This window comes from Syngnathus acus, chromosome 5 (genome assembly GCF_901709675.1).
Source record: "Syngnathus acus chromosome 5, fSynAcu1.2, whole genome shotgun sequence".
NCBI lineage: Eukaryota > Metazoa > Chordata > Actinopteri > Syngnathiformes > Syngnathidae > Syngnathus > Syngnathus acus.
The window spans coordinates 5,488,846-5,502,140 of NC_051091.1; the positions used below are offsets into that span (position 1 = coordinate 5,488,846).

A 13,295-nucleotide genomic window follows, 5' to 3' on the forward strand; every position below is an offset into this window, starting at 1 on the left:
ACAAGGGAACTGTTTGGAGAGAGCATGTGCACCGACTAACTTTGAATAACTGTTATGAAATTCCTATTGTTTATTGCTATCGTTAGCATTTTGTACTATAGGTGGCGAATTAAATTTATTAAGTATTCTATCAGTAGCAAGAATGTAAAAAAAACAGAATACACCCTGTGTTAACGTCATAGAGTTCAGTACAAAGACGCATGACTTCATTGCAAAGCTCACAACAATCAAGTATACACACATTGTGGTCAAGTCAAACGCTTGCATCAGATAGAAAACACAAGGATGTGTTGCTGAAAATTATGTGTATGAGTAAGTTGTTTTTGTTGTCCTGATATAAAATCATTAATCATTAAGGAACTGTAATTATTGCCAAGAAACGCTATGTTGACACATCAAAGCGTGGGCGTGTCTGAATGCATTCCTCGTTGTTCATTGGCTGTTGGTGTCACGTGCATGTCTCATTCACCCGGAAGTATCCACAATGGCTGGCGCCTTCACAAGTTGAGCACCGTCGCGAAAGGTACATTTTCTTATACTTTTGTCACCTATGTGAAACAAAGTTGATGGATCTTCACGTTTGACATTTAAAGGAAAAAATCAGCGATCACGCTAACGGTGTTTCAACATTCTTATTATTTTGTTAGTGTAACAGTTAAAACGACAGTTGAAGACTCACTAGCTTTGAAGATTTGGTAAGTAATTACAACTCAGTTTATGTAATATTACTATGAGACGTGTCGTGTCGCTCGTATGTCTTAAAGGGGACTGCATCAGCACAACATAGTCTTGTCCCCCCCCTTCCATTCCTGGTAACTTCTCATCATCATCGTTTTAAAGTCCGCTTTCCAGGCGCCGCTGGGTTGGACTGACTTCTGAAGTTTCTAATTTGTATTTAAAAGCGTTGACTTAAGTACCGTTGGCAGTTTATTCCATTTACATGCAACATAATAGCTAAATGCGGTTTGATCGTGTTTTGTTCAAATCTCTGGTCTCTACTAATTGACCCAAGTCTCTAGGTCATTGTTCAGTTGAGCATCACTTTAAGTCAGGGGTCTCAAACTCCAGTCCTCGGGGGGCCTCATTCCTATATGTTTTCCAAGTTTCCCTCTTTAAACACACCTGATCCAGATGATCAGTTCATCCTCACGTTCTGCAGGAGCCTGATAATTCAATCAGGTCTGTTTAACGAGGGAAACTTGGAAAACATGTAGGAATGCGGCCCCCGAGGACTGGAGTTTGAGACCCCTGCTTTAAGTAATGAGTAAGTAAGTCATTCATTCAGGCAGTAAAGGTGATCAAGTGCGGTCTTACATTCAGTCAAATGACAAAATGACATAGTGATTGTCTTATTTATTCAAGTGGTCTTCTCCCACAAGCGGCAGCATCCATGTTAATCCCGCAGGGGCAGGCGCGCTGTAGTCAGCTCCAGAAACAGACGCCTGACTGATGAGTATGTGCTGTGTTTCCATGTCAGCTTGGTGTGAATAGCCTGTCAAAGCCTCTCAGAAATTGCTGGTTTAGCTGTCATGTGCAGCGTCAGTGAGGAAGTACCAACTGGACAGTGGCTGTGTATATGTGTGCAGTGTTAAATTGTGAATCAGAGTAAGCGAGAGTGTTGAACTGAATGTGCCAGGACTCTCATAGCGGCTTCATTTTGCTCTGAACTCACAGCACAGTGTCACTTATGGGATTGAGCAGCATTGTGACAGACGGCAAATTGGAGTTTAATTGAGTGGGTGGCATGAACTGGACTGAAGTCGTAATTTGGAATGATTCAAGCGGACCAAAGGTTACCATTGGGCACTGATGAGTAATACGAAAGATATAGATGTGGGTTACCTTGGCAACCGGGGCCTGGTGTGTGATAGATGGGTGCGAGATTTTAATAGTGCTGCGGTATGGCAGAGAGAAAGTCAAGCAATGGCAGCCTGCTTGAGAAGGAACGTCTGCGTTCCTCACTGTGGGTAAGACTTGATGTTTTGAATTATATGACCCAATATAGCTGAGCAGAAAATGTACTCAGAGTGAAATCTGGCCCTGTCTAGTTGAAAACCAAGCTGATATACTTGCAGGAATCTAAGAAACAGATAGTCTCTGTCAGGATTGGTGGAAAAAAGATAATGAAGCTAAAATAATTTTCGCTGCTTTCTTTCTATCTCTTGGTTTTTAAAAATATCTTTTTGCTTATTGGTTGTTTTGGATGTCTAGTCCCAAACCATGAATATTGTGGGCCAGTTGGCAGAGACCGTGTATGTGACAGTCAAGGAGCTGTACTGTGGCCTTAATCCCGCCACTCTCACCGGTGGGATCGATGTCATCGTGGTGCGACAGCCCGATGGCTCCTTCCAGTGCTCCCCCTTTCATGTCCGCTTTGGCAAACTGGGTGTGCTTCGCTCCAAGGAGAAAGTGGTAAGTTCAGTCTCTCTTCCATTTGAGTCTGTTTGTTTTCAGTTTCAATGATGCCTTTGAGTGTTCTGCAGGTGGACATTGAGATAAATGGAGAACCAGTGGACCTGCACATGAAGCTAGGGGACAATGGGGAAGCTTTCTTTGTTGAGCAACATGAAAACTTGGAGGTAAGATAAAGAAACAAATGGAGTTACATCACATGGCTGAAGTGGCCAAACAAAACTTCTGACTCCAAAATCAGTCAGTGGAGCATTAGTTAGAGGCTAGTTGTTAATTAGTGTCGTCATTTCCTGCAGTCTGAAGTCCCTGCCCATCTCTGCACATCCCCAATTCCTTTTGACGACCCCCAAGACACTAAGGAGACCAATGACGGATCCTCTCTCTCTGGGTCCGGGACTCGCAAGAAGAGGCGTCGTCGTAAATGCGTGCGCTCAGATAGTCGCCAGAGAGAAGAGGCGATGTCCTCTTCAGATGAGCAAGAAAAAGACAGGGAGTGGGAGAACGATCATAGCGGACAAGAGAGCCCAGATAAAGATTCACATGCCACACAGCTGCAAGTCAGGTCAGTGAACAAATACAATTTTGGTTTATTGGAGTTATTTTCTTTTAAGGAGGGGTTAATGTGATTGTTATGTGCTTTGTTTGGATGTTAAAGTAAGTCAGTGTACTATTCGCTGTCTGAGGAGCCACCCGAGGAGGAGTCGGGAGTCAGAGATGCTCATCGACACTCGGACGGAGACCAGTCGCCTGTAGAAAAGTGAGAAAGTCATCTCTTCCTGCGTGTGACTGATTGTGACAGGCACTTACACATTCTCCTTCTCCTCCCAACAGTGTTTTTGACAGCCGTCCATCCTCCCCTAAGAGTGACTCGGAGCTTGTGGTGAAAAATCAGTCTCCCGGGGTATTGATGCAGTGGAACTGGGGAGGATTTCCCACGGTAAGGCAGGATTCACACCCGTGTGCCGCGCAGGCGCTCCGCATTTGAGACTAGCATCGTAATTTATCTGCTTTTTGCCTTTACAGCCACGCCATTCTGAGAGATCATCAGGGGAGTTGCAGCAATCTGACTCGACTCATTTCCGCACCATTCAGAGGCAAGACTCCTTTGACATGGGCAATGAGCCTGTGAGTAACTGTAGCAGAGCAGGCCGGGTTACTGTGGTCAGACCGCAACCCAGGACTCACTCCCTGGACCTGAGTGCCTACGCCTCACAAACGGTGCCCCCGACCTTGGATGAACACCTCAGCTTTACCGCCTCAACCTGGAGCGGCCTGTCAAAGTCTGAGAAGGATGACTCTGAAGTCATTGCTCCTGAAGACCCCACAGTCAATACTGACCAAGTTGGTGACAGGAGTGATGCAGCTGAAGGTCAAAATGATGATAACAGTCAGCCCACTGAAGACACGATGGTGGAAAGAAATGTAGCAGACAACGCAAGCATGGAAACGCAGGAGAGTGGGCAGACGGAACGAGGCTGCAGCGGTAGCGCAGCCGTTAGCGAGGGCGACAGTGGCATCGATCCCTGCGCCGAGGGAGGGGAAGAAGATGGCCGACTTGGATTGTCTCACTTTGCATCTCCAAAAGATGAAGACGCAGACAACATGTCTGCTGAGGAGTTAGCAAACTGCGCCGAGTTCTCAACCAAACAGGAGCAGCAAGACAAAAAGAAGGGTGAGTGTCAAAACTATGGTGAAGATTTGCCAATCTTGAATTCAGGTTTCAAGTCAGGATCTTTTTAGCATGTGTAAATGTTTGCATGTTCACCTGTGCACTTTTGTAGGCAGACGTAATCATCATCTTGGACCGACGGGTATTTACCTGGATGATCTGACTTCACTTGACCCTGAGGTTGCAGCACTCTACTTCCCCAAGAGGTAAGAGCACTAAAGCGTTTTGTACAGTGTTGTGAAAAAGGTATTCGCCCACTCCTGGTTTTGTAATTGTTCAAGTTTTTATTCTATCATGTGTCTCGCACAATGTCTGTAGTGAAACGGAGAATTGCTCCCTTCCTGTCGTCGAGCAAGGCTCCGGCTCAGCAAGTCAGTCTCCGCAATCTATGGGCGCGCTGGACAGCGGTACGGAGTACTTGTCAGATTCTGCTCCCGACGCCACAGAGGTCAGCATGTCCCTCTGCGGTCATGTGGGCGACACCAGCCAAATCACCAAAGGTAAATCATTGCGGGTTTCTGCCATCTGAGCATCACTGTCTATGAAAGTGTCAAATGTGTCTTTTGCTGTTTGTCCAGAGAAGTTTCTGGAGCACTCTGTGTCATACCAGGACTTTGTCAACAATCCAGGAATCATTGATGACCCTAGTCTAGTGATCTGTATCAATTCCAAGTAAGATTTCAAGTTTTTTTTTTTAATTAGGATTGACTTGTGATTGTAATCAAATTCATGCCTATGTTTGCCAGCTATTATAACTGGGCAGTGGCTGCTCCAATGGTTTTGTCGCTGACCGCTTTCCAGAGGAATTTACCCAAGGTTGGTTTGTTGTTTTTAAGAATAATTCCTCATTTAAGCCTCTTTCACACTGAGGTTCCCACAATGGCCTTAACTGCTAGCCAGACATTTATCTGTGACATCACACACCACGGTGTGAAAATTCTGATCAAACCAATCCATGTGTTTGTATTGTTTTTTCTCCTTAGAGTGCTGTTCAGAGCCTAGTTAAGGACAAAATGCCTAAAAGGTCTGGACGCTGGTGGTTCTCCTGGAGGAGAAGAGACTTGGACAACAACCAGGTTGCTGTTTTTGTGTTTAAACGACTGATCATTTACTGAAACTGTCTTTTGGTCTTTCAGCAAGAGCCTCAGAAGAAAGACAACCAGGAAGTACAGGGTGAGGGTCCGAACACAGAAATGTACGTATGTTTATTATTAAAATATTTTTGGCTGCCCTATTTAGTTAAAGCACAGGAGAAACGTATTTTAATTAGTATTTCTTTGCGTATGATGCAGTGCGGTTCTACTAATAATGTTTTTTTCCCCTTCTCAGCGCTACACTGGACGATGCGGATGAAAATGCAGTGGCAGGGCCTGGTCAAAAAGCCGTCCTTACTTCGAGCATGTCAACAGACACGCTTCGCACCACTCAGTGTCTCACTCAGTTGTACTGCAAATCACTTCGTCTGACTTCTGAACAAATAGTAAGCAGACACCTGCATGTCCTCTTTGTGTAAATAATGTGTGACTATACCTAACTACCTTTTGTCACGATACTTCATAACCAGGCAAACTTGAATTTGCGCGAAGGAGTCAACAAGGTGATATTTAGCGTGACCACTCAATACCAGGGCACCTGTCGCTGTGAGGCCGCCATCTATTTGTGGAACTGGGACGATCGCATCATCATATCAGACATAGATGGCACAATCACTAAGTATACACAGCTGTCTCTCCTCGTGCTATGCTTCTAATTGGTCTTCTGACTCAAACAACCTCGAATGAAAATGCTTTGGGAAGCTTGAGGTTTATTTATTTTTTGACAGGTCAGATGCTCTAGGACACATCTTGCCTCAGTTTGGGAAAGACTGGACGCACAAAGACATAACCAAACTCTACCACAAAATTCACCAGTAGGTACACTGTTTAGTATGCTGGTGTTAATAACAGTATTTGCATACCTGTTGGAATGACTCTTTCTGTCATTGCAGAAATGGCTACAAGTTCCTGTATTGTTCCGCGCGGGCTATAGGCATGGCCGCCATCACGAAGAACTACCTGCAGTGGGTCAACGACAAAGGCACTGTTCTTCCAAAAGGCCCAGTACTGCTGGCCCCAAGCAGCCTCTTTTCTGCACTGCACAGGTACAAATTCTTTCTTTTCCTGCAAAGGATAAGCAGTATAGAAAATGGATGGAGGGAATTTTGCAAAATGGTCGCGAGGTGGATGGATAGAATTTTTCAGAATGGGTCATTCTAACAGTTGTTGCTCACGAAATGATCCGTCGTCCCATCTGCAGGGAGGTGATTGAGAAGAAGCCGGAGGTGTTTAAAATCGCCTGTCTCAGTGACATCAGGGATTTATTCAATCCCAGGAAACAGCCTTTCTACGCTGCCTTTGGCAACAGGACCAACGTATGCACCCCTGCATATTTTCTCTTTGTCGTATAGGAATATGCATTTCTACAAATATATTCTACAATTCTATTTGCATGTGATTGGTACTCGCCCCACCCACAAATAGACACATTTCGCATATATCTGACGCCCATTGACATGTATTTGTAAGGACGTAACAATTAAATCCTACAACTTCGCCCCAAAATGATGATAAAACATTCAATACATACATGATAGATTAGTTTCAGGTCATACTGAATACTTGCCCATGGTTCGTGCAGGATGCTTACGCCTACGGGAAGGTGGGGGTGCACAACACCAGAATCTTTACTGTCAATCCAAAAGGAGAGCTGCTTCAAGAGATGACCAAAGGAAACAAGTCCTCGTGAGTTTTGAGCCTTTTCTACAGCGATTGTGGGGTAACACCTGTGCGCTTCACTCCCCAATTGTTGTTATCGTTTGGTGTAGTTACAGCCACCTCGGTGAGTTGGTGGAGCATTTCTTCCCTGAGGTGGACGAGAGCGGCTCTGCTGCTTTCGCGTGTCCCGAATTCAGCAGCGTCACCTATTGGAAGGATCCACTGCCAGAATTGGACCTCGACACACTACTGTAGATACCACACCAACATAACCATCATCTGCCTTAATATTTACAACAATGTGTTACAACACCTAATAACTGCCTTTGATTGACTTCCCGGTGGTGTTATTGAGTCAGCATTAATTACACTACTCGGACTGATACGTACAATCAGTCCAATGTTAATCCTAAATATGCAATTGTTCAAGTAATATGTTGCCTTTGTTTTTATTAGTTGCGATGACATTCATTCCAATTATTTATGCCACATAACTTTCACTGCGTCCAACATATCAGCTCAAAGCATAAGCCAAAAATGATGCTAATGCCAATTTTTTGCGTGTGTGATGGGACCATTGGAAGCACCAAGCAGTGACATGACGTTCCTGTTGAGTGGACGCTTGATACCGTATCTGCATGCATGGGTGTGGAGTTGTATACGTTGTGCTTTGGCTACTATTAAGTTATTTAACATTGTTTTTCTGAGATTTTTTTGGGGGGAGGGGTCTCTGCTGTTTTCATTGTTTTAGTATACCCATGGTACTAAAGAATTTAGGTATGACAATTACTCCCTACTCTGCAAACAAAGTGCATGGTGGTTTTGTTATGCTGAAAATGATTGATTTAATCATTTCATAGAGTCACCATGTAAACAAATGGCACATTTCATGTCTTCCTTTTAGTGACTACTGCACTACAACATTCAGAAACGTTTGTACACTGTGAATGAGGGAGATGCTTTTATTCTGACATAATGTCTCTGACCCAAGAATTGAGGAAAATTGCAATGTTTTTTATGGTTGTTTAATGACACTATTTTCTGTGCGTACTTTTAATGATACAAAAATGGAATTCAATGGAGGTAGTTGAATGTGCGGTTTTAAAAATTAAATGCATGGCAGATATGATGCATTTGAAATAAATCCATCTGTTTTAATACATGTTGTGCCATTTTAATATTGTTTTTTTGTTAGTAAACCCCCCCCCCCCCCCCCCCCCCCCCACAATTATTTACTTTATTAATTGTTGCAAATCTTTACTGTTTGTCAGTCCAAAGTTGTGTATTATCATTATTATTAAATCATTGACCAATTAAAGTGTTGAAAGTGGCTTATAACGATGATGCAATAATTGGACAAAGTGCCTTTTTAGTCTTTTCCTGGACATGTTTTCGTGAACAAAAACAAACAGTACAATGACGTCACTGTACGATCTCGCGAGGTTTACTACGCGAGTCTGCAAAATGTCATCTGACATTCGGGAATATATTCTCGCCCAGGGAACTCGACAGAAAAACATGTCCAGATATATTTACTAATCGAATGTTGTGTGTCGTTTTTGGGGCAGCATGTGAATCATACGGCAACGCTACATGATTTTACTACAACGTTTACAGCACGTATACAACGGAGTCTTCTGAAAAGGTAAAAAACTGTTTTGCGGGATTAGTGTTGCCGCCTTTCCAGTATATTTTTCACTTTTGTTTCGGTACAAACGAAATTCCTCGAGAACATCTCATTCGCAAACCCTCCCGTTTCTTCCGTAAATTACTATTTAAAAATATTTAGCCCACTTAGCAAAATTCACTAACGCTGACAAAGGCTAACTAGCTGTTTCGGCTAACAACGCTGCATGAAATTCCGTCTAAGTATTGTGTTAAAACTGCCAACAGATTGACGATTATGCTACCCAAGGTAGGTTTGAATTATTACATTAACATCGGTAGTTTTTAATCAATTACATTAACATCGTCATGTGGTTGTTTCGACAGTACATTTAATACAGTACACAAATACTCGAGTCCAACTACTGACACTTCTCCTTTAGTTTGCATTTACGACTCTCACATGGACACCAGGGGTTGTTACATAATGTTTTGAATCAGAACCTGTGAGAGCAGGTGCCTGCTTGGTACCAAACAGAATATCTGTGGTGAAGAATGCTTGGTATGTGTGGACAGCTGTGATGTATTAATTTCAATGAAAATTCCTCCCAGAAATAGCATATCTTACTTGCTATACATTCTATTGAGTTTATAATTATATAATGTGTCTGTGTCTCCCCCCAGGCGGAAAAACCATGCTAGCCACTCCTGTGGTTAGGTTTGCTCAATACAATGGCAGCAGCACATCAGCGCCACTGGACAATACATCTGCATTCCCTACCTGGCTACCTGATTCAGAATCTAACATCAGCAAGCCTCACAAATGTCTACAGATTTTGTATGAGGATGTTGGTGACTCCAGGTAATCACAAAAGAAAACACAAATGAACAATGATGGTGCTAATGGTCTTTATGATCGCCTTTCTAGAGTGCGTTTCTGGGACATCACTCTCCTCATACCGAATGTGGCCTTCTTTGTTTTCCTGATGTGGAAGCTGCCGTCAGCCAGGGCAAAGATTCGGGTCACGTCCAGTCCAATCTTCATCACCTTCTACCTGCTGGTAGGACTCGAGACATCGAGTTAGAGTGGAAACTTGTGATGCTGGTTGACCTCAGAGCTGTTCAAATTTCAAAAGAAAACAATTAATCTTAAGTGAAGAGGTCACATATGATGCTTTTTTTTCTTTTTACACTTACTGACAGCATGTTTTTGGTTTTCTAATATGTTGTTTTGTATGTCTCAGGTGTTTGTCGTAGCAGCAGTTGGGATCACCCGGGCCATTGTATCAATGACTGTCAGTGCATCCAGCTCTGCTACCATCATCGACAAAGTAAGGAAAGGAAAAGGAATCGGCAGTGTAGCTCCAGTGTTTTTAACTAATATCGTTGTTAAAAGAACAATCAGATTGAGTTCAACAACCCAACATTGTTTTTCATCGACGGCTGTTGTATTGTGTAACAATTCCAAGCAGCTGCCTCTAGAAATGTTCCCCTTTTTCCGCAGTATTGGCCAAAAGGCCTGATCTGAATCACGGCATGTCTTTGCAAGGTTGTTGCATGAACGAGAAAAGACATGGCGACATTGTTCATTTAGCATTTATCTACACTAGAGATCTAACTGCGGTATGTACTCTTACGGACGCACTCAAATGGGTTCCCTGAACAAACAATAAATGGTTTGGTAATGCTTACGAACAAGAGGTCAACTGTACAGTTGTGCGTGTCCTTTGTGGATGAGAACATAGCAGTTTTATCACAGCACATTCTCCTGATATCTGTTTTTTTTTCTTTCTTTCAAAGGTATTATGGGAAATCACCCGCTTCTTCTTACTGGCCATTGAACTCAGTGTTGTCATTCTGGGACTGGCTTTTGGTTGGTTTTCTTTATAGTTTCACTTTGCATTTCATATGTTGCAATATTGCAGGTGTGGGTGGTCTTCATTGAAAACGCTAAAATGCACTTTCTCTTTTCTTTTGCTGTGACTCATTTTGTATTTCTAGGTCACCTGGAGAGCAATTCTAGTATAAAGCGGGTGCTGGCTATCACAACTGTGCTGGCGCTAGCATTTTCCATCACACAGGTGATTTCAGATGATAAACACTGACAGAATAATGTAATACATGTAATAGTGGAGCATCTAAAAACAAGTGCCATTAACATTTGTAATTTTTGTTACCTTCCTCTCTCAAATTCATCCCCTCTAGGGTATTTTAGAGATCTATTACCCGGACAGTCACCTGTCCGCCGAGGACTTCAATATCTACGGACATGGAGGGCGACATTTCTGGTTGGCCAGCTCCTGCTTCTTCTTCTTGGTTAGTTATTCAGTAGAAAAATGGGGGGGTCCTATCAGCCTTCACTTTTCAGCATCATTTATGTCTTTCCTAGGTGTACTCTCTGATTGTGGTCTTACCTAAAACTCCAGTGAGGGAGAGGATATCGCTACCATGTAAGTTGGAATGGTGACTGGCAAACTCTTGTCCAGTTTGCTTCCTGCTCAGTTTACAAAAACAGAAGTTCAGATGACACAAAAACAATAGAAGAGGAAATGTAATGTGATTGCGTTTCAAAATGCGCTCTGCACGTACAGCTGTGAGCTCAATTTAATAAATTTGACAGCCTTGTATTTGTTGCCGAGTATAAGCCTTGAAAAATATATTTCGTTTTTCTAAAAGCAAATCAATACCATGAAAATTGTTTCGTTGAAACATAGATGCAGTCGTTTAAATTCCCACCAGTGAGTGTTCATCATGGTAAGATGACTGTCAACACAGATACTGACAAATAGTCAACCTGAGACAGACTGCATAATGCACGTACAAAAATTGTCAAGTTCCACTTTCTTTAACACTGACACCTGACACAGCATGTAAACCTTTTTTTAAAAATAGTTTTATTGTCATGACTGACAAGAGTGCTTCTGGCGGCTCGTGAGTTTGGTGTGTAGAAATGAAGGAGGATTATTTTTACAGTGTATTATTTTTGTTTCCTCGGTGCAGCCAAGAAGAGTTTCTATGTGTATGCTGCCATCCTGTCCTTGTTGAACTTCATCCAGGGCCTGGGCAGCGCTCTTCTTTGTGCGGGAATCATCGAGGGACTCTGGTGAGCAAGAATACATACCTGCACAACATGGATTTGGAATACGTGCATAAATATTTTTAAAGAGGTGGCATAACAATAGATATGAATCTGTTTTTAAAGTGACAGGCATACAGAGCTATTTGGATTCAGTGTAGCTCTTTCTCATCCCTGTGAAAGCCTAACTCTTAGTTTCTTTTTGATCCAGCTGTGTGGATGTCACCACCTTTCTCTACTTCTCTGCTTTCGCGCCACTCATCTACGTCACATTCCTCAAAGGATTCTTTGGGTATGTAAGAAGAATCACACAGACCAAAAGTGTGCCGAAGGCTAACCAAAAAATGATTTTCTCTTGTTTTATCTCGCCAGCAGCTCAGAACCCAAAATCCTGTTCTCTTACAAGACCCAGGTGGACGAGGCAGACGAAAGCGACGTCAACCTTCCGCCGACCGTCGCTTCAGCGCTGGGCCGCAGAGAGCTCACCGAGCAGGGCCTGTACTATTCTTCCACCCAGTTTGACGGCTCGGGTCCCGGCGGTACGGGAGTAGTTGGGGCGTATCTCGACGATGTTGTTTCGGGACCTTATGGATCCAGCAGCATCAACAGCATCGAAGCCGAACGTTGGAGACCTGTTAATGTCTAATTACTTTCTGGGGCTCAACTTGAGCGTGTGCAACTGAGGTGAAGAGTCAAGAGCAAAATGTAAATGTGCTGTTTCTATGAGACCAACGCGGTAGAGATATGGATGAAGAAGTAAGGAGGGACCGTTTTTGATCCATTTATCTTACGGACCCTGACTCTTATTGACAGATATTTTTTAACACTGTTGCCAGTGTGCCCTGCTGCTGTCGCTCAAGCTGACTTTTTTTCTCAGCAGATATTCTCTCATTCTGCTTTTCTTCTGCAATCGCTTTGTCCTCTGAGGAAGATTTCTTTATGACACCAGTCTTAACATGATTTCAGAGAGTATGATTTGTACATTCCCAGTGAAATGGTGCACAAACTATCTCCCACCAAATATCAATTGTCTCTCCTCAACTGCCATTTGTCAACGTAATCGGCAACGTCGTGTGCTTTTGACAGGTATATTCCACCGTTTGAACTAATTGCTGTCGTGTTAACAAGTCAAAGTGTTGTGTGTTGCTTTGTGATGGGGAAGTAGATTGAATATGCATTCTGTGGTTCGGATTACATCTAGACATCAGCCCAACACACCATCTAAACTTCAAATGAAAGTATTGATTAGAGTCAGTTCAAGAAGCTATCCACAATTCTCTTTATCTGAGCCAGAAATGCCTCATTTAGAGAATTTGTTTTCTCTCTCCTTTTTGGCAAAACCTGCCTTATATTTGTCCCACCTGTCATTGTTGGTTGTGTAAGTGCTCGGAAATTCTTTGCAATTAATGTGAACAACGGATATTTGTATTAAAACTACATAGTATTGACCGTGGTAACCTGCATACTGAAAACATGCGGCAAGGTTATATTTGAATGTATTGTTTTGAGGTAACACAAAAACATTCTTGACCTGGCTGACGCAATGTTTTCGATTTAAATTGGGCTGAACAGCGCTCCTTGACTAGAGCAGTGAACAGTAACTGCTTTATTGTGCAGAATAGCTCTAAAATGCTTCTTTAAATTGGATTCCATCAATTGTAAAATCGCTATTTCCTGACAAATCATTCCATGCTATATACAATAAAAATGATCACAGTTTTCCATTGTCTGTAATGAATTTTCCTAGTATTTCTTTAACTGGACATTTAATTAGGTTAAA

At 42.7% G+C, this 13,295-nt stretch overlaps 2 protein-coding genes across 5 annotated transcripts; both read left to right on the forward strand.

Moving 5' to 3' along the window:
* The first annotated feature begins 450 nt into the window (after nucleotides 1–450).
* On the forward strand, nucleotides 451–7,994 carry LOC119123138 (phosphatidate phosphatase LPIN3-like). Of its 4 annotated transcripts, XM_037252004.1 has the most exons (21): nucleotides 471–523; nucleotides 648–695; nucleotides 2,212–2,412; nucleotides 2,484–2,579; nucleotides 2,709–2,974; nucleotides 3,068–3,169; nucleotides 3,244–3,349; nucleotides 3,436–4,102; nucleotides 4,194–4,287; nucleotides 4,400–4,581; nucleotides 4,660–4,753; nucleotides 4,828–4,897; nucleotides 5,065–5,157; nucleotides 5,218–5,276; nucleotides 5,411–5,561; nucleotides 5,646–5,794; nucleotides 5,904–5,990; nucleotides 6,069–6,221; nucleotides 6,377–6,491; nucleotides 6,758–6,861; nucleotides 6,945–7,994. In XM_037252004.1, exons 3-21 carry the CDS (start codon nucleotides 2,221–2,223, stop codon nucleotides 7,087–7,089), a joined length of 2,925 nt encoding a protein of 974 aa, XP_037107899.1. In that variant the 5' UTR covers nucleotides 471–523; nucleotides 648–695; nucleotides 2,212–2,220; the 3' UTR covers nucleotides 7,090–7,994. The 4 variants fall into 4 exon arrangements, with proteins under 4 accessions (XP_037107900.1, XP_037107899.1, XP_037107898.1 ...); XM_037252005.1 differs by lacking the exon at nucleotides 648–695 and having other exon boundaries at nucleotides 451–523; XM_037252003.1 differs by having other exon boundaries at nucleotides 477–695.
* A 279-nt stretch (nucleotides 7,995–8,273) lies between these two features.
* Nucleotides 8,274–13,244, forward strand: tpra1 (transmembrane protein, adipocyte asscociated 1). The gene is made up of 11 exons (XM_037251602.1): nucleotides 8,274–8,479; nucleotides 9,124–9,301; nucleotides 9,368–9,500; nucleotides 9,684–9,770; nucleotides 10,240–10,312; nucleotides 10,441–10,520; nucleotides 10,645–10,755; nucleotides 10,829–10,889; nucleotides 11,440–11,542; nucleotides 11,727–11,807; nucleotides 11,891–13,244. Exons 2-11 carry the CDS (start codon nucleotides 9,135–9,137, stop codon nucleotides 12,159–12,161), a joined length of 1,167 nt encoding a protein of 388 aa, XP_037107497.1. The 5' UTR covers nucleotides 8,274–8,479; nucleotides 9,124–9,134; the 3' UTR covers nucleotides 12,162–13,244.
* Nucleotides 13,245–13,295: the final 51 nt, after the last annotated feature.